The sequence below is a fragment of the Tamandua tetradactyla genome, chromosome 2, assembly GCF_023851605.1.
Source record: "Tamandua tetradactyla isolate mTamTet1 chromosome 2, mTamTet1.pri, whole genome shotgun sequence".
NCBI lineage: Eukaryota > Metazoa > Chordata > Mammalia > Pilosa > Myrmecophagidae > Tamandua > Tamandua tetradactyla.
In genome coordinates this window covers 81,629,663-81,649,691 of record NC_135328.1, presented here as the reverse complement: position 1 = coordinate 81,649,691, position 20,029 = coordinate 81,629,663, and the positions used below count along the sequence as shown (strand labels likewise).

At 36.4% G+C, this 20,029-nt stretch overlaps 1 protein-coding gene and 2 pseudogenes across 16 annotated transcripts in view; 1 reads left to right on the top strand and 2 right to left on the bottom strand.

Moving 5' to 3' along the window:
• Positions 1–20,029, top strand: part of CCDC171 (coiled-coil domain containing 171) — a 576,357-nt gene that overhangs the window by 257,098 nt on the left and 299,230 nt on the right. For all 16 annotated transcript variants that reach the window (XM_077148117.1, XM_077148129.1, XM_077148126.1 and 13 more), the window contains one exon: positions 9,023–9,125. In XM_077148117.1, the coding sequence (XP_077004232.1) occupies positions 9,023–9,125 (103 nt within the window). The remainder of the gene's footprint in view (positions 1–9,022; positions 9,126–20,029) is intronic.
• On the bottom strand, positions 1,938–4,072 carry LOC143675095 (uncharacterized; annotated as a pseudogene).
• LOC143675094 (transcription initiation factor TFIID subunit 9-like) lies at positions 7,196–8,146 on the bottom strand (annotated as a pseudogene).

Below are 20,029 nucleotides of genomic sequence, written 5' to 3'. Positions count from 1 at the left end.
TGAATTACTGAAATCTACACATTTCTTCTAGGCTGAAACCTTGAGATCAATCTTGATTCCTCTCCTTATTGATTGTCACTTCCCAACCCTATCCAACCTCATACAACTCCATCCAATACAGTCCAACCTAATTCAGTCCAGTCCAGCTCAATCCAATCCAGTCTTATCCAATTCAGTGTAGTCTAACCTAATGTAGTGTTACCCAGGTCTGGCTGTTCCATCTTCTGAGTATCTTTCCAGAGCATACATTTTTTTTTTCCTTTTTTACCACTAATACCCTAGACCAAGTTACCACCATCTCTTGAGTAGACTGCTGTTGTAATTTCTAATTGATCTTTCTCCATTCACTGTTGAGCACCCCTGGTAATTTGCCACAGCATAACAAACATTATTATTATTATTTTTAAAATTTATTGTAATAACGTATATAGAACTCATGTTACCATCACCAACATTCATTATCTAAACTTTTTCATTACCTCAAACGGAAACTGTACCCATTAAGCAATAACTCTCCTGCCCCCACCTAAAACCCTAATAGCCTGTAATCTCTCTGTCTTTATGAATTTGCTTGTTCTAAGTGTTTTCTGTAGATGAAATAATACTATATTTGTTCATTCAACATGGTATCTTCAAGGTTTATCCCTGTTGTAGCATGTATCAGAATTTCATTCCTATTTATGACTGAGTAAAATCCATTCATTGTATGTGTATACCACATTTTGTTTATCCATTCATCTTTTGATGGGCACATGGGATGCTTCCACCTTTTGATTATCATGAATAATGCTGTTATGAACATTAGTATACAAATAGCTGTTTGAGTCCTTGTTTTCAGTTCTTATGATTTTATAGCTAAAGTGAGATTGCCTGGTCATATGGTTATTTTATGTTCAACTTTCTGAAGAACCATCAAACTGATTTCCATAGTGGCTACACCATTTTAGAATCCTACCTATAGTGTATAAGGGTTCTACTTTGTTTGCATCTTCACCAAAACTTTATATTTGTTAATAATAGCCATCCTAGTGGGTGTTGCATGGTATCTCATTGTAGTTTTACCCCCTTCCTCCTCCAGCTTTATTGGATAGTTTAAAATCGTATTTCTATTTTCTAGTACTTCAGTTGCTTTTTCCATCTGACTTTTAAAAACTAATTATAGCAAATGAAACACAGTTGTCTAAGTGATATAGTATACAAAAATAACATCTTGATTTCTGTGAAAATGCATTTCTCTGCAATTCCTGAATAGCTCCAAATTATACTAACTCTGAGCATCGATGTTTACGCTGGGTTTTAGATTTAGTCTTTGAAAAAATGTGTTCTAAACCTTTGCCATCACCATCTGTATATCCAGAAGCAATGTGATGAAGTTGTTCCTGTTTAGGCTTTTATTTTGATTTCTGTCTTGCACAGCCATTATTATGCATGCTTTGTCTTTTTATTTTGTTTACTCCCCCTCAACTGTATGCTCTATGGAGGGCCTGTACAGATGTTGCTTGATGATATTTAATAGCTACTGAAGTCGGACAATCCAAGGCCATCATTATGCTAAAATCAAATTTGCTTATGGAAGTTTACAGACACTTCCAGAATTGGTTTTACCTCCTACATGGGAATGTGTTCAAGAAACCCAGAATGGGCTTACTGATCTGACTCAACTGTTCCCATTCATTAATCCCTATTCACTAGTGGCGCAGAAAGGGGGTTCTTTAACAAAGCATTATACATAACACTTCTACCAAACTAAACATAAACTTTTTTTTGGTAGTTAAATGCAGAAAGTACATTTTTGTCCACCCCTTTCCTCCTTTTACATGGCAAGTGAAGTTCAGTGGCCTGGGAGTGGCCTCTATCTGCCAATCTTTGACCAGTGACGAGGATTCGGAGAAAATAATACAACTGTCAATCAGAAAAAGGAGCAACAAGGAAATTAATTAAGCCTTAGTCTCAATTGTGCATTCTGGTGCAAGGTGCCCTGACTTGCCACAGTGTTAACATTTAACTTCATTGGTCTTGCTGCAGTTGATGGCTACATGACCAGCTTCACCACACCTATAGCACTTCATTTTGGTGCAATTTTTTAAAATTATTTATTCTTTATTGATATGTATTATATATTCACATACCATGTAATCAGCCAAAGTGTACAATCAGTGGTTCATAATAGCTGTGCATTTACATCACAATCGCCATTTTCTTTGGTGAAAAATAACATGTCCAAAAAAAGCAATACATTTCAAAGCACAATACAACAATTAATCGTAGAACAGATTTCAGAGTTTGTATGGGTTACAATTCCACAATTTTAGGATTTTACTTCTAGCTGCTCTAAGATACTGGAAACTAAAAGAAATATCAATTTAATGATTCAGCAATCATATTCGTTTGATAAACCCTACCTACTCTGTATAACTCCAACATCATCTTTGATCTTTCTATACCACTCTAGGGGTTTTTGGCCTATGCCAATTCTAACTTTTTCATGTTGGAAGGGCTGTCAATAATAAGGGGTACGGAGATGAAACTAGCTGATGCTCTGGAGAGGCTGAGCCCTCTAGGTCTCAGAACTTACCTGGTCCAGAAACCCATCTGGAGGTTGAAGGTTTCTGGGAAGTTACTCTAGTGCACGGAACCTTTGTATACTCTTATATATTGCCCTAGGTGTTCTTTAGGATTGGCTGGAATGGTTTTGGTTGGGGTTTGGCAAGTTATGATAGCTAACAACGTCTAACGAAAGCTTGTATAAGAGCGACCTCCAGAGTAACCTCTCAACTCTACTTGAACTCTCTTAGCCACTGATACCTTATTTGTTACACTTCTTTCCCCCCTTTTTGTCAGGATGGATTTGTTGATCCCGTGGTACCAGGGCCAGGCTCATCCTGGGAGTCATCTTCCACGCCACCAGGGAAACTTTTACCCATGAATGTCATGTCCCACGTAGGGGGAGGGCTCTGATTTCACTTGCAGAGTTGGGCTTAGAGTGAGTGAAGCCACATCTGAGCAACAAAAATGGCCCTCCAGAAGTAACTCTTAGGCATAGGTAGGCTAACCTTCTCTGCTGGTACATAAGCTTCACAAGAACAAGCTTCAAGATCAAGGCCTTGGCCTATTGATTTGGGTGTCCCTAATGTTTGACACAGAATCAGAGGATTCCCTGATGGTAAAGTTTAATAGTTCCATATTTTCTCTCCCATCACTCAAGGGACTTTGCGAATACTTTTTGATTATCTGCTTAATATACTCTGGGATATATTTAGGCATTACATTAAGCTATACAGGATTAAAGGCCCTTATTCTTATTCTGGCTCCCTGTGTCTGAATATTTAAATGATCTATCCAAACAGGTTGAATTGGATTATGTGCTACAGAAAATTTAGGTTCTGGACATAATAAACCTTTCTTCCTTTGGCTTCAAAGACTAGATGAGGTTCTAAAATATACATAATGTCTGCCTCACCCCTGTATTCTGAATTACCTTAATCCTTACCTGGTACAGTATTTCTGAATGTGTCCAAATTCTCCACAGAATAGCACTTTGCTCATCTGCGTGGTCACAGTCATGAGCCAGATGGCCTGATTTGCCACAGTTGTAGCAGCACTGCTCTCACTGTCTCTTGGGCTCCTTGCAGTCCTTGCCAATGTAGTCACCTCTATTGCAGTTTTATCAGGGATCCTTCTGAAGAACACAATCCTTGGCAAGATGACCAGACTCACCACAGTGATAACAGATGTCTGGAAGAGATGAAGAAAAAAACTGGAAGCCTCTATCCGAGGTAAAACCAATCCTGCCATGGCTTCTTATTCCATGACCATGGCCTCCTCCAGTAGGGCATTCCTGGACTCAGTGGCCAGATCATCCACATTTGAAGCACTCATTGCTGCTTATGCTGCAGTTAGATCTTCGGCATCTGAGCATATCCACAGTGGTGGAGACTTGAATGCAGCCCTGAGGAAGAAGGCTCACAAGGGAGCGTCTGTTTATTTTCAGGGTCCTTTCCTGCACCACATGTGGGTCTGTACCCTCATTGTGGTCTTGATTTGCTTTTCCCTGAAGACCAATGAGGCACATCTTTTCATGTGCTATTGACCATTTGCATGTCTTTGAAGAAATGTCTATTTAAGTCCTTTGCTCAGTTTTAAATTGGGTTTTCTTTTTGTTGTTGAGTTGTTGGAATTCTTTATATATTCTGGTTATTAAACTTAGATATTGGCTAGCAATTACTTTCTTTCACTTATAGTTTGTCTCTCCATCTTTTTTTGGTTTAAAACCATTTTTTTTTAATTTAAAAAAGCTTCATTTCTTTTATAGCAGAGTTTTTCAGTCTCAATACATTTTATATTTTGAACTTGATAATTCTTTGTTGTGGGAGTCTGTCCTGTGCATTGTAGTATGTTAGGAAGAAACATTGGCTTCTGGCCACCAGATGCCAATAGCAAATCCCCCAACCCCTATTCTGGCAACCCAAAATTGCCTCTAGACATTGCCAAATGTCCTCTTAAGAGCAAAATCACCCCTGGTTGAGAACCACTGCTTTTTTATATATGTATACAAATCTAAAATGGCTTTTAAAACATTTTTTATTTACATACAGTAGTAGTCACTTGTTTTGGTGTACAGTTCTATGTTGCAGCAATTCTTTTTTTAAGTTGAGATATATTTATAAAACACACACAACTAGCTATGTTGTTGTGGCAAATGATGCAGTGACTTTTGGTAAATTTTCAGTGGCTGTGCAATCATTACCATTATCTAATTTTAGAACATTTCCATTAACCCAAAAAGAGATACTATTAGCAGTTCCTCACCATCCCCCTTTCCCCTGCACCTGGCAACCACTAATACTTTCTGTTTTGATGGATTTCTCTATTCTGTGCATTTCATATAAATAGAATCAAAGAACATGTGGCCTTTTGTGTGTGGCTTCTTTCACTTAGCATTGTTTTCAAGGTTTACCTATGTTGTAGCATGTAACAGTACTTCATTTTTATGGCTAACTAATATTCCATTGAATGGATTTGGCACATTTTGTTTATCCATTCACCAGTTGACGGACAGTTGGGTTATTTCTACTTTTTATTGGCTATTATGAATAATGTTGTTATTAACATTCATGTACAGTTTTTGTGTGGACAAATGTTTTTATTTCTTTTGGGTATATATCTAAGAGTGGAATTGCTGAATCATATGGCAGTTCTGTTTTTAACTTTTTGAGGGACTGAAAAACTGTTTTCCAAAGTGGCTATATCATTCTACCTTTCTACCAGCTATGTTATCTCCACATCCTTGACAGCACTTGCTATCACTTGTCTTTTTGATTCTTGCTGTCCTAGTGTATGGAAAGTGGTAACTCATTGGAGAACCACTGCTTTTTAAAAAGAATAGATGATTCCATTGTTTTCCTTAAAATATATTATTATTAGAAAAAAAGGGGGAGGGGGTCCAGGTATATTAGCCTATTTTCTGGTGAGATTTTTAGATATATTCAAATTGTGCCAGGGCAAAAAGTATTTGCTATCTTATGAGAAACCTCATCTAACGTTAATCCAAGTTAGACCAGAAATCCTTTAACTGGTTTCCTAGGAGGGAAAAAGTAATTAACATTTTTCTTTTAAGGCTGTTTCCATTTCATAAAATAATCTCATCAATAAGTTACAAATAGGATGGTTGAGGATATACTACTGTTAGATGGACACACAATGGGTTAAATGATGTCAGCACATGTCAGAGAGGACCCAGTGAAGATAAAGACAAGTGTCTCACCAATCCTTGGATTGGTGTTAATGTTCTTCTCTGTGCTTTCTTAATAGATTACATAGCAACTTCATTAGTTCAGAAATGTTAGTTAAATTGAGTGGGTGAGAATTTACTTGACTGAATTTATTGACTACTATATGTGACTCTGAAATTATTTGTCAAAAACAGGGCAATGTTCAAGAAGTGAGGAACAAAACCAGATTTCATATAGATACAAAATGAAGAATGGCCTACCGATGTGCCATAGCAAGATCTAAGTTCTAGAAACTATAAGAAATGACAGACTGGATTAAAAATAATCACATGGTGCTGGTTTATAGTATGAAGAATATCACAAGCAAAGCTGCTCACAATTGACCTGCAAAAAGGGATACTGGAAAAAATAAAAATCATAAAAAAAGAGGAGGGAGTGGTCGGGAGGCACTGAGAGTCTTTAAATATAATTAAAGAGATTGTAAAGTGGGACTTAAGAAGAAATTGGACAATCGAGAAAGATAAATCCAAACAGATAAGGATTCATGATGAGTAAAAATTCTAAGTAGTCTCTCCACAAAGGAGACAAGATTATACTTAGAAATCTGAGATAACTAACCATGTAAGTGATTTATACCACAGATCATACTATGACCTAAACCTCTGAAGACAGGAGAGGTGAAACTCTTAGTAATAATGAATAAACTCTAACCACTTGAACTTGCACCTGTTATTTCTATTGGTGATAATGGAGGGTGTGTTAATTAGATTCAATTGTCAACTTGGCCAGGTGAACATACCTAGTTTTGTTGCTGTGGACATAAGCCAATGCTACGCGAACCTCATCTGTTGCTAATTACATCTGCAGTCGGCTAGGAGGTGTGTCTGCTGCAATGAGTGACGTTTGACTTAATTGGCTGGTGCTTAAATGAGAGAGTGCAAAGTAGCACAGCCTAGCAGTTCGGCATTCCTCATCTCAGCACTTGCAGCTCAGCCCAGGCCTTTGGAGATGCAGAAAGAAGTCACCCCGGGGAAAGTTGTTGGAACCCAGGGGCCTGGAGAGAAGAGCAGCAGAGACTATCCTGTGCCTTCCATGTAAGAAAGAACCTCAGTGGAAAGTTAGCTGCCTTTCCTCTGAAGAACTAACAAAATAAATCCCCTTTTATTAAAAGCCAATCCGTCTCTGGTGTGTTGCATTCCGGCAGCTGGCAAACTAGAACAGAGGAGAAAACAGCTTCTAAAAATATAATTGTCAAAGTATTAACAAATTGATGAGTGAAAACTTTTTTTTTTACTTTTAAAAGCTGATAAAAAAGCTAGTAATCCTCTTAAAGAAAATCAGACATCTCAGTTGAAAAGTATATTAACCATATTTATTCATTAAATACTAATTAAGTTTTCTAAAACAGAACTAGGAAAGATCCAGCATGCATATTTAAGTACAGTGGATTCAGTACCAAATATTCATGCTATATGCATCAAAGCTCTAGATGACAAATTATCATCGTTATTGTCATCATCATCATCACCTTTATGTTTTATTTTCAGTGCACTTGATGATTCATTGGCAGTATTTGTAATGACACCATGTTAGTGGCAATAAGAATTTTTTTTGACCTAATTAATGATGAATTAATCAGAACTACTGATGTTGCAGGAATGAATACTTTTACAGCTGGGGACTGTGAAATAGGCATCTGTACTATAAACCTTTGCCCTGTGAGGGACATTGGCAGCCCTACTTAATTTGAAACAGACATAATTTGTGGAGTGCTGTGCCTGGTATGGGAGTACCAGGTCTCCCAGTAACTGATCCCACACTTAACTTGGGAACTGTAACTCTTCCTGCAGAAGCAGATGCATTTTTTTTTCGTAAAAGACAAGTTTATAGTTTGAAGCGGTTAAGCAGTATTTACCAAGTGGCAATCTAGGACCTGCATATGACTTGATCAGTGGCAAAGGGATTTGATTTCTTTGCCTTGCAAAATCTAATAAAAAAATCTCTTGGAGGAGGAGAGGTAAAAGATCATTCAGCTTGAGGGTGGATTGTCAGTTACACATCATCTGCATTAAGATGCTTCTTAATGCAAAAGTAGCTTCCTTAGCATGACTGGAATAAATTTTTGCATCATCTAGAGTTGTGGTCACATATTAGAAGGCAAACTCCAACGTTTGATTTATAATTCTTGGCTCACATTCTGTAATCTTCATATCTTTCAGGATTTATACCATGATCTGTTCATCTTTTGGCATGTTCTTGGGAGTATCCTCTTGCTAGATTACATGATATCTGATGATCACACTTCTTTAGCTATATCATTCACATTTCAATCCTGATCTTGATGCAAGTTCTTTGCCTAGTGTAAATTTTCCAACCCTTGGTATACTGGTGAGCAGGATGTTCGGCTCCAACATGGTCCTCACCACAATGGCTCTGAGCACCAGACTTGTGCACCCCATGCACAACAAGGAGACCACTTTCTTGATAATGTCCTTTGATGTACAGAAGTTCATAATTTTGGTAATGTTTATCTATTTTTTCTTTTGTTGCTTGTGCTTTTGATATCATATCTAAGAAATCACCATGAAATCCAAGGTATGAAGGTTTTCCCCTACGTTTTTTTCTGGGAGTTTATGGTTATAGGTCTTGTATTTAGATACTTGATCCATTTTAAAGTTAATTTTTGTATATGGTGTGAGGTAGGGGTCCAACTTCATTCTTTTGTGTGTGGACATTCAGTTTTCCCAGCATCACATGTTGACGAGACCATTCTTTCCCAATTAATGCATTTGGCACTCTTGTCACAAACTAGTTGACTACAGATGTGTGATTTCATTTCTAGACTGTCAATTCTATTCCATTGGTTTATATGTCTATCTTTATAAAAATGATCTTTTAAAGTGTTTTTTAAATTCCTTTGTATCTGAGTTTCCTTATCTATAAAATAGGGTTAATGATAGTCCTCTCATAGAGTTGTTGTGAGGATAAAAAGAATTAGTATATATAAAATATATAGAATAATGCCAGATACTGAATAATGAATTGTTAATGAGACATTGTGTGATATTATATTAAGCCAAGTGAAAGGTTTAAGGCAGAAAGAGGGTTTATTAATATTAGATTTGAATGGAATAATTATTAGCTTGTTTATGCTTAATTGTACTATATGTGTCCATGCAAAAAATATGTATTTTTTAGTATATGTATACATATGTATATGTAAAATATGTAAAATATGTATACATTTTAGTATATGTCCTTATTATGTGTTATTTTTTCTTAATTAAAAGGCTAAGAAGCATCAGGCCTTCCTAGTAGAGACATGTGAAAATAACGTGAAAGAATTGGAATCGATCTTGGACAGCTTTACTGTGTCGGGCCAGTGGACATCAGGTTAGTTGAAGGTATAAAATGACAGATGCATCTGTCAATGTTCCAAAGTCACTACATTTTGGGAATTCTGCAGATGCCTTGATAGTCCCTCTTCTCAACATGTTTTGATTTGATGACATGATAAGAGCAGTTCTCACAGCAGTCGGTTGGCGTAGCTGGCTGAGAAAGGGTGACGGAGTGTGGACCTGCTGTTGTCCTCCCAGAACTTGATTTACAAGTGTTGGGGTCTGTATGATTGGACAGACAAGGGCTCACTTGCTGTGTTCTGAATCCAACTGAGAAAAAAGTCCTTACAGTATACCTGCAAGGGGAACAGATGTTTCAATCAAAATGAGCCAAATTCTGAGGCAACCTTCAGCGACTTAAAGGTCATGCATTCAAAAGGTTATATAGGACACAGGCTGTAACATAGTGCATATTCTGTACTGTTGTTTTCTAAGCTGATTTTCATGTTCAATTCCTACTTCTATATATAATACTCTCCAGATAAGAGTATTTAGGTGAAATATTTTGGTGTTATTACTATCTCTCAAAATATGATAAAGAGATATAATAATTGTATATTAGACATATTTTGGAAACAAGCAAAAATATTAACTGTCTAATGAATGCAGTCCATGAGTTCTATTTTTTAAACTTTTCATGCTTATGCAATTATGTATGCCATTATAGCTTTGACTTAACTACTCTTAGTTTTCTACCTCTATTTTTTTTGCCATACTGTCAGCCTCAAATTATTTAGTCATCCACTGACTGAATTATATTCTTCAAAAGGCAAGTAAATTTAAATTCCTTACACTTCAAATTCATCTGAAGGATTCTTTATTTTTAAAAGGAATCAAGCATTTATTTGGCAGACAAATTTTTGAGGAAATGCTTAAGGTCAGGAAAGTTTGTTGTCCATGAAAAGGCAGGAATGTCCAAACACCATATTTTAAATTATGGGCCTGCAGATTTCTCAATTGGTGAACTGTGTTTTGCTATTACTTATTTTTCTTAGTCTGCTTTTTTCCTTCTTATTTTTTAGCATAATTTTGTGAAATTACTCTGTAACTTTCTTCATTTTTATTTCTTAGTATGGAAAAATCGAGGTGTTTTAAAGTGAGACAATATTATGGATAACCAACTTTTATTTATGAAAAAATGGTAAAGCATTGGAAGATAAAATTTTCTGTTGCTAAGTTTTATTGTTGAGGTATATCATAGTTTAATGGTGTTAGGACCTTTAAAAATTATTAAATGTTTTCCTAGTTTATCTTATGCTTCAATATTATTTTAAATACTTCTTTAAAGTTGAATTAGAAAGTCTAAGTACAATGAGGTTATGTCTTTTTTTTTAATTCTTATTTCAAATGAAATCGTTTATAACAAAGCAACTCGCGGTTTTCTAATTTAAGCCTATTGAAAAAAAGATTGCTTTCTTTTTATTCTTATTCTTTCTTTCTTTTTTTTCTTATTCTTTCTTTCTTTTTATTCTTATTCTTTAGTAGCCACCCTATTTTCACTTCCTAGTTTCTGATCTGCATGCATACCCTGTAATGTTACGGGGAATGTGTTCCTGGAGAAGGGACTGTGCTCTGAATCCATTCTTTGTGAGATTGTTTAAATATTGTGTTGGTTATGTATTCTTTTTCTTTTTACTTTTACATGGGCAGGCACCAGGAACCGAACCCGGGTTCTGTGGCATGGCAGGCGAGCATTCTTGCCTGCTGAGCCACCGTGGCCCGGTTATGTATTCTTTTGATTCCGAAGATCCATTCTCCTATGGTCTCTTTTTTTTTTGCCGTTTGCTCTTTTTTTTTTGCCCTGACCTCTATGGATTGACTGAAAATCAGCTTAGAAAACAACAGTACAGAATATGCACTATGTTACAGCCTGCGTCCTACGTAACCTTTTAAATGCATGACCTTCAAATTGCTAAAGGTTGCCTCACAATTTGTCCCATTAAATTGATATATCTGTTCCCCTTTGCAGGTATACTGTAAGGAATTTTTTCTCAGTTGGACCCTTATAATCTGGCTTCTGGTTAGGTTTGAGCAGTGGGTACACCAGCAGAAGATCAGAGGCTTGGAGGAGAAAGAAGTTAGGATATTTCTTTCACTTGCTTTCTCCTGCCCTGGAGCATTTCTGTCAGTGGCTCTATTTCTCAACAGCTACAACTCCTGTCTGGTGGGTCCTCTTCCATAGTTGTGGGTCTTGTTGGACAATGGTAGCATTATTCCTTTCACTTGACACTTTAGGCTTAGGGATGATATTAGTTTTCTGCTCTTGCTTGTTCTTTTTTTTTTTTTAGCTTTTTTTTATTGTAAAATAAAAATAAAAAAAATATAAATATATATTTATAAATATATATAAATATATAAATAAATATATATAAATTATATATTATAAATATATTATATTATAACATTTATTATATTATATATAATATAATATAATATAATATATATTATAATATATAATAAATATATAATATATTAAATAAATAAATATAAATATATTATAAATATAAATAAATAAATATAAATATATATAAAATATATATAAATAAAAATAAACATATATACAAAACAAAGAAATGAAAAAGCAATAGTTTTCAAAGCCCTCTTCAAAAAGTGGTTACAGAACAGATCCCAGAGTTTGTCATGGGCTACCATACAGTCCTCTCATATTTTTCCTTCTCGCTGCTCCAGAATATAGAAGGCTAGAGGGCTTAAATACTTTTTTTTCTCATCACAATCAACTTTTTTTCCTTCTTTTTTTGTGAACAATAACATATATACAAAAAAGCTATAAATTTCAAAGCATAGCAGCATAATTAGTTGTAGAACATATTTTAGACTTTGACATGGGCTTTAATTTCACAATTTTAGGTTTTTACTTCTAGCTGCTGTGAAATATTGGAGACTAAAAGAGATATCAATTTAATGATTCAACATTCATATTCATTTGTTAAGTCCTATCTTCTCTGTATAATTCGACCATCACCTCTGATCTTTCCATACCTCTCTTTGAGGTTGTTTGGTCTATGGCAATTCTAAATTTTTCATATTGGTAGGGTCTGTCACTAATGTAGGGTAGGGAAATGGGAACTATGTGATGTTCTGGAGAGGTTGGGCTAGGTTTAAGGACTTATCTGGACCAGGGACCCATCTGGAGGTTGTAGGTTTCTGGAAAGTTACTCTAGTGCATGGAACTTTTGTGGAATCTTATATGTTGCCCTAGGTATTTTTTAGAATTGGCAGGAATGGTCCTGGTTGGGGGTTGGCAGGTTATGACAGGTAGTAGGGTCTACTTGAAGCTTGCATAAGAGCAACCTCCAGAGTAGCCTCTTGACTCATTTGAACTCTCTCTGCCACTGATACTTTATTAATTACACTTCTTTTCCCCCTTTTGGTCAGGATGTAATTGTTGATCCCATGATGCCAGGTCTGGATTCATCCCTGGGAGCCCTCTCCCATGTTGCCAGGGAGACTTTCACCCCTGGATGTCATGTTCCAGGTAGGGGGGGAGGGCAATGATTTCATTTGCAGAGTTGGGCTTAGAGAGAGGGAGGCCACATCTGAGCAACAACAGAGGTCCTCCAGAAGTAACTCTTAGGCATGCTTATTATAGCTTCTCCGCTACCTACATAAGCTTCACAAGAGTAAGCCTCACGATTGAGGGCATGGCCTATTGATTTGGGTATCCCTAAGGTTTGATACAGTATCAGGGAGTTCTCTGATGGTAAGGTTTAATAGTTACATAGTCTTTCTCCCCTCCCTCAGGGGACTTTGCTAATACTTTTTAATTATCTGCTTAATATACTCTAGGATGTTTCCAGGCATTACAATAATCTACGCAGGATTAAAGGACCTCTTACTTATGCTGTGCTTCCTGTGTTTCAGTTGTTCATACAGATAGGTTGAATTAGATTATGCCCTACAGAAAATTTCAGTTCCAGATCAAATAAACATTTCTTCCATTGGTCTCAAAGAATATGTGTGGTTCTAAAATATAGACACTGTCTTCCTTACCCCTCTATTCTGAATTACTTTAACTCCAACCTGTTTGGCTTCATTCTTATGTCTAAATATCAGGTTACATAAATAAAACAGCTTCTCAAAATCCAGGAATAATAATCACCGCTCCAGACTTAATGTGTCTGCTCTAAAAGCTTATAATCTAGGCTCCTGTTTTCTTATAAGCACTTTCTAAGGGTGACCATACCATTGTTGTTTTTTTGTTCCTGGCTTATTTTGTCTCACCAAATGTCCCACATGTTCATTCACATCATTGCATGCCTCATGACATTGTTCCTTTTTGTAGCAGCACAACCTTCGTTCATAAATATACACCATTATTAGCCAATCTAGTCCGTCAGTGCGTCCTTGAGTCACCTGCATTCACCAGGCATTATGCAGAGGGCCCAAAGTCCACAGTCCATCAACAGTCACAATTTTAGATAATTTCATTGTTCCCAAGAGTCAGAAAACCAATAAACTCCCTCACCAAATAGAAAATCTAAACATCCACTTAACTCTTGTCCCTCATTCCATTATTTATCTCTGCTGTTGCTATGTTAGTGCTGATGGTTTCCTTTCAAACATAGCTCACAGCATGCAATAGCAGTTTTCCCCCTGTACCCTGGACTTAAACACTCTTTATACAAGAATCATATCTTTGAAATAATGAATGAGAACTCATTCATTTCTAGTGTGAGTCAGTGGGACACATAGGTCTATACAACCCCTTCAATCTTGTTCATCTTCAATATGGTAATGTTACTTATAGACACACTAGAGGATCACCTTCACTCCTATCTATTTCCTTACATTGGAGTTCAACCTCATTAGCTAATGGTTCACCCATTTCTAGCATGTATGTATCTCTGAGTCCCCTATATTCTTTATTATAAGCCTCTGATTATAGTTTTATGCTGGTCATAAAAGTGGAATTGTATAGTATCTGTCCTTTTGTGTCTGGCTAATTTCACTCAGCATTATGTCCTCAAGGCTTATCCATCTTGTCATGTGCTTCAGGACATCATTTCGTCTTACTGCTGCATAGTATTCCATCATATGTATATACCACATTTTGTTGATCCAGTCATCTGTTAATGGGCAGTGTGTTTGTTTCCATCTTTTGGTGATTGTGAGAAATGCTGCTAGGAACATTGGTGTACACATATCTGTCTGTGCCATTTCTCTCAGCTCTTTTGTGTATGTACCAAATAGTGCTATTGCTGGGTCATAGGGCAACTCAATATTTAGTTTCCTAAGTAACCACTAAACAGTCTTCCATAATGGCTGCACCATTATATATTCCCACCAGCAGTGCTTAAGTGTCCCAGTTTCTCCAGATCATCTCCAACACTTATAGTTTCTATTTAATTTCAGCCATTCTTTTTTTTAAAACTTTTTTAAGTTTATTTTTTTAAATACCAAAAAACACAAAGCAAATGCAAATATTCCTATTTTGATCATTCCATTCTCATGTATAATCAGTAATTCACAATATCATCACATAGTTGCATATTCATCATCATAATCGTTTCTTGGAACATTTGCTTCTATTCAGAAAAAGAAATAAAATGAAAACAGAAAAAATTTATACATACCATGCCCCTTACCCCCCTCCCTTTCATTGATCACTAGCATTTCAAACTAAATTTATTTTAACATTTGTTCCCCCTATTATTTATTTTCATTCCATATGTTCTACTCATCTGTTGACAAGGTAGATAAAAGGAGCATCAGACACAAGGTTTTCACAATCGCACAGTCACATTGTGAAAGCTATATCATTATTAAATCATCCTCAAGAAACATGGCTATTGGAACACAGCTCTACATTTTCAGGCAGTTCCCTCGAGCCTCTCCATTACATCTTGAATAACAAGGTGATATTTACTTAATGCGTAAGAATAACCTCTAAGATAACCTCTCAACTCTGTTTGGAATCTCTCAGCCATTGACACTTTGTCTCATTTCACTCTTCCCCCTTTTGGTTGAGAACGTTTTCCAAATCCCTTGATGCTGAGTCTCAGCTCATTCTAGGGTTTTTCTCAATTCCTTGATTCTGAGTCTCAGCTCATTCTAGAATTTCTGTCCCATATTGCCAGGAAGGTCCACACCCCTGGGAGTCATGTCTCACATAGACAGGGTGAGGGTGGTGAGTTTGATTGTTGTGTTGGCTGGAGAGAGAGGCCACATCTGAGCAACAGAAGAGGCTCTCTTGGGGGTAACTCTTAGGGCTAATTTTAAGTAGGCTTGACCTATCCTTTGTGGCATTAAGTGTCGTATGGAGAAACCCCAAGACTGGGGGCTCAACCTATAGCTTTGGTTGTCCCCACTGCTTGTGAGGATATCAAGAATTTAACTTGGGGAAGTTGAATTTCTCCCTGTTCTCACCATTCCCCGAAGGGGACTTTATAGCAGCCATTCTTATAAGTGTGAGGTATGTCATTGTAGTCCTGATTTACACTTCCCTTATAGCCAATGAAAATGTGCATCTCTTCGTGTGCTTTTGAGCCATCTGTATTTGCTCTTCAGAAAAATGCCTAGTCATATCTTTAGCCCATTTTATAATTGGATTGTTGGTTCTTTTGGTGTTGAGTTGTATGATTTCTTTGTATATACAGGAAATCAAACCATTCTCTGTTACGTGATTTCCAAATATTTTCTCCCATTGAATTGGCTGCCTCTTCACCTTTTTGACAAAGTGTTTTGAGGTGCAGAAGCATTTGATTTTGAGTAGTTCCCATTTATCTGTTTTTTCTTTTGTTGCTTGTGCTTTGGGTGTAAAGTTTAGGAACCTACCTCCTATTACTAGATCTTGGAGATGTTTCCCTACATTTTCTTCTAGAAGCTTTATGGTGCTAGTTCTTATATTTAGGTGTTTGATCCACTGTGAGTTAATTTTTGTATATGGTGTAAGATAGGGGTCCTCTTTCATTCTCTTAGCTATTGATATCCAGTTCTTCCATGCCCAATTATTGAAAAGACTATTTTGTTCCAGTTCAGTGGGTTTGGGGGCCTTGTCAAAAATCAGTAGACTATAGATTTGGTGGTCTATCTCTGCACTCTTGATTCGATTCCATTGGTCAATGCTTCTGTCTTTGTGCTGGTACCATACTGTTTTGACCACTGTGGCTTTATAATAGGTTTTAAAGTCAGGGAGTGTTTATCAACCCACTTCGTTCTTTTTTATGATGCTTTTAGTTATTCGAGGTCTCTTTCCCTTCCAGATGAATTTAGTAGTTAGCTTTTTCAAATCTTCAAAATAGGTTGTTTGGAATTTTAATTGATACTGTGTTGAATTTATAGATCGATTTAGGGAGAATTGACATCTTAACTGTATTTAGCCTTCCTATCCATGAGCAGGGAATGTCTTTCTACTCATTTAGATCTCCTTTGATTTCTTTTAGCAATGTTATGCAGTTTTCTGTGTACAAGTCCTTTACGTCCCTAGTTAAGTTCATTCCTAAGTATTTTATTCTTTTAGTTGCTATTTTGAATGGAAGTTTTTCCTTGACTGACTCCTCAGCTAGGTCATTGCTTGTATATAGAAATGTTACTGATTTTTGCACATTAATTTTATATCCTGTCACCTTGCTGAATTTGTTTATTAGCTCAAGTAACTTTGCTATAGATTTCTCAGGCTCTTCCAAGTATAGTATCATATCATCTGCAAATAATGAGAGTTTTACTTTTTCCTTTCCAATTTGTATGCCTTTTATTTCTTCGTCCTGCCTGATTGCTCTAGCTAGAACTTCTAGCACAGGGTTGAATAATAGTGGTGACAGTGGGCATCCTTGTCTCGTACCTGATCTTTGAGGGAAAGCTTTCAGTCTTTCTCCATTGAATATGATGCTGGCTATTGGTTTTTCATATATTCCCTTTATCATATTGTGGTAGTTAACTTTGATTCATATCTTTTGGAGTGTTTTTATCAGAAAAGGATGCTGAATTTTGTCAAATGCTTTTTCAGCATGAATCGAGATGATCATATGATTTTTTCCTTTTGATTTGTTAATGTGCTGTATTACATTAATTGATTTTGTTGTGTTGAACCATCCTTGCATTCGTGGTATAAACCTCACTTGGTCATGGTGTGTAATTCTTTTAATGTGCTGTTGAGTTCGATTTGCTAATATTTTATTGAGAATTTTTGCATCTATGTTCACTAGGGATATTGGCCTGTAGTTTTCTTTTCTTAGAGCATCTTTACCCAGTTTTGGTATTAAAATGATATTAGCTTCATAAAATGAGTTAGGTAGAGTTCCTTTTCCTCAATTTTTTTTGAAAAGTTTGAGCAGGATTGGTGTTAATTCTTTGTAGGATGTTTGATAAAATTCCCTGTGTAGCCATCTGTTCTTGGGCTTTTCTTTGTAGGAAGATTTTTGATGACTGATTGAATCTGTTTGTGACTTGTTTGAGATCTTGTATTTCTTCCTGAGTCAGTGTAGCTTGTTTGTGTGTCTTCAGGAATTTGCCCATTTCATCTGAGTTGTCTAGTTTGTTGGCATATAGTTGTTCATAGTATCCTCTTATGATTTCTTTTATTTCTTCAGGGTCTGTGGTAACACATCCCTTCTCATTTATGATTTTGGTTTTTTGCATCCTCTCTGTTTGTTTCTTTGTCTGTCTTGCTAGTGGCCCATCAATTTTTATTGATTTTCTCAAAGAGCTAACTTTTGGTTTTATTGATTCTTTCCATTGATCTTTTGTTCTCCCATTCATTTATCTCTGCTTTAATCTTTTGGGGTTAGTTTGCTGTTCTTTCTCAAGTTCCTCCAGGTAAGTCCTCGATTTTTGCTCTTTCTTATTTTTTAATATAGGCATTTAGGGCAATAAATTTCCCCCTCAGCACAGACTTTGCTGCATCCCATAAGTTCTGATAAGTTGTATTCTCATTTTCATTCATCTCCATATAGCTACTGATTTCTCTAGCAAATTCTTCTTTGACCCACTGGTTGTTTAAGAGTGTTCTATTTAATCTCCATATATTTGTGAATGTTCTCATTCTGTGGTGGTTATTGAGATCCATCTTCATTCCATTGTGACCAGAGTAAGTACTTTGAATAATTTCAGTATTTTTAAATTTATAAAGACTTGTTTTATGCCCCAGCATATGAGCTAACATGGAGAATGCTCCATGTGCACTAGAGAAGAATGTATAACCTTGTGCTTTGGTATACATATATGTCTTATAGGTCTAATTCATTTATCAGGTTATTTAATTCCTCTATTTCCTTGTTGATCTGTCTGGTTGTTCTAGCTATAGAGGACAGTGGTGTATTGAAGTGTCCTACTATTATTGTTGAAACATCTATCAGTGCCTTCTGTTTTGCCATTGTCTGTCTCATGCACTTTGGAGCTCCTTGATTGGGAGCATAAATGCTTGTGATTGTTATATCTTCTCCGTGAATTGACCCTTTAATTAGTATATTTGTCTCTTTTGATGTTTTTACATATAAAGTCTGTTCAATGTTAATATAGCTACTCCTGCTTTCTTTTGGTTACAACTTGTGTGGAAAATCTTCTTCCATCCTTTCACTTTCAATCTATTTGTTTATTTGTGTCTAAGATGATTCTCTTGTAAGCAGCATATAGCTCTAATGGGTTTCTTAATCCATTTTGCCAATCTCTATCTTTTAATTGGTAAGTTTAGTCTGTTAATATTCAAAGTTATTACTGTAAAGGCTTTTTTTAATTCCACTATCTTATCTTTTTTATTTTATTTGTCAGGTGTATATGTTCTTTTCCCTCTTTCTCTTTGTATTCTTTAAATTACCCTTAGTGCTACTCTTCAATTCTGTGCCCTCCTCCAAACCTCCCTCTCCTGCCTTTTTTTTTTTTTCAGCCAGCAGAACTCCTTTTAGTATTTCTCATAGGGCTGGTCTCTTGTTGACAAATTCTTTCAGGACTTCTTCATTTGTGAAAACTTTAATCTCCCCCTCAGTTTTGAAGGACAGTTTGGCTGGGTACAGAATTCTTGGCTGGAAGTCTTTTTCTTTCAGGATCTTGAACATATCATACCACTGCCCTCTTGCCCCCAGGATGCTAGTTGAGTATCTGAACTCAGTCTTATTTGATTTCCCTTGTATGTAGTAGATTGTTTTTATCTTGCCGCTTTCAGGATTTTCTGCTTCTCTTCAACATTTTACAAACTGATTAGTATGTGTCTTGGGGAAGCCCCATTTGGATTTATTCTGTTTGGAGTTCTTTGGGCTTCTCTGACTCGTATATTTATATCCTTTATGAAGGTTGGGAAGCTTTCCCCCAGTATATCCTCAACTACTCTGCATTGTGATATGCTTAGTGATCTTCTGCTCTCTTCATGGCATGTAAATATCTTAATTGATTTACTCTGGAAGTTGATTTCTGTCAGTAGTCTAAGGCCTTGTGTTTGCAGGATGGTTGTACAGCAGGGAGCAGGGCATAGAGTGAGTTGTTCAGCAAGGTGATTTGCTTCAGGGCAGGTATAGGCACAGGTTGGGGAGGTAACGCTGATGCTTATGAACATGGGTGCCCAGTGGCCAGGGAGGATATAGCTACGTGGGTGCACTGGAATGGGGTCGTAACCCTGGTGTGCACTGATCTAAGGCATGAAGCCCTTTGTGTGCATGCATGGAGCTGTGGCAGCAGGTCAGTGTTAATGCCTTCATGGATTGGGGGCAGATGTGACCCAGTTGCACTGGTCAATGCTTTCTCAGAGGTGGGAAGTGTGGAGAAAATATTTAGAAGCCACATTTCTGAGAAGGGTTTAATTTCTTAAATATAAATAGAAGTCCTACAACTTGACATCAAAAAGACAAACCACCCATTTAAAAAATGGGCAAAAGAGTTAAATAGACATTTCTCCAAATGAAATATGCAAATGGACAATAAACATATGCAAAGATGCTCAACAACATTAGA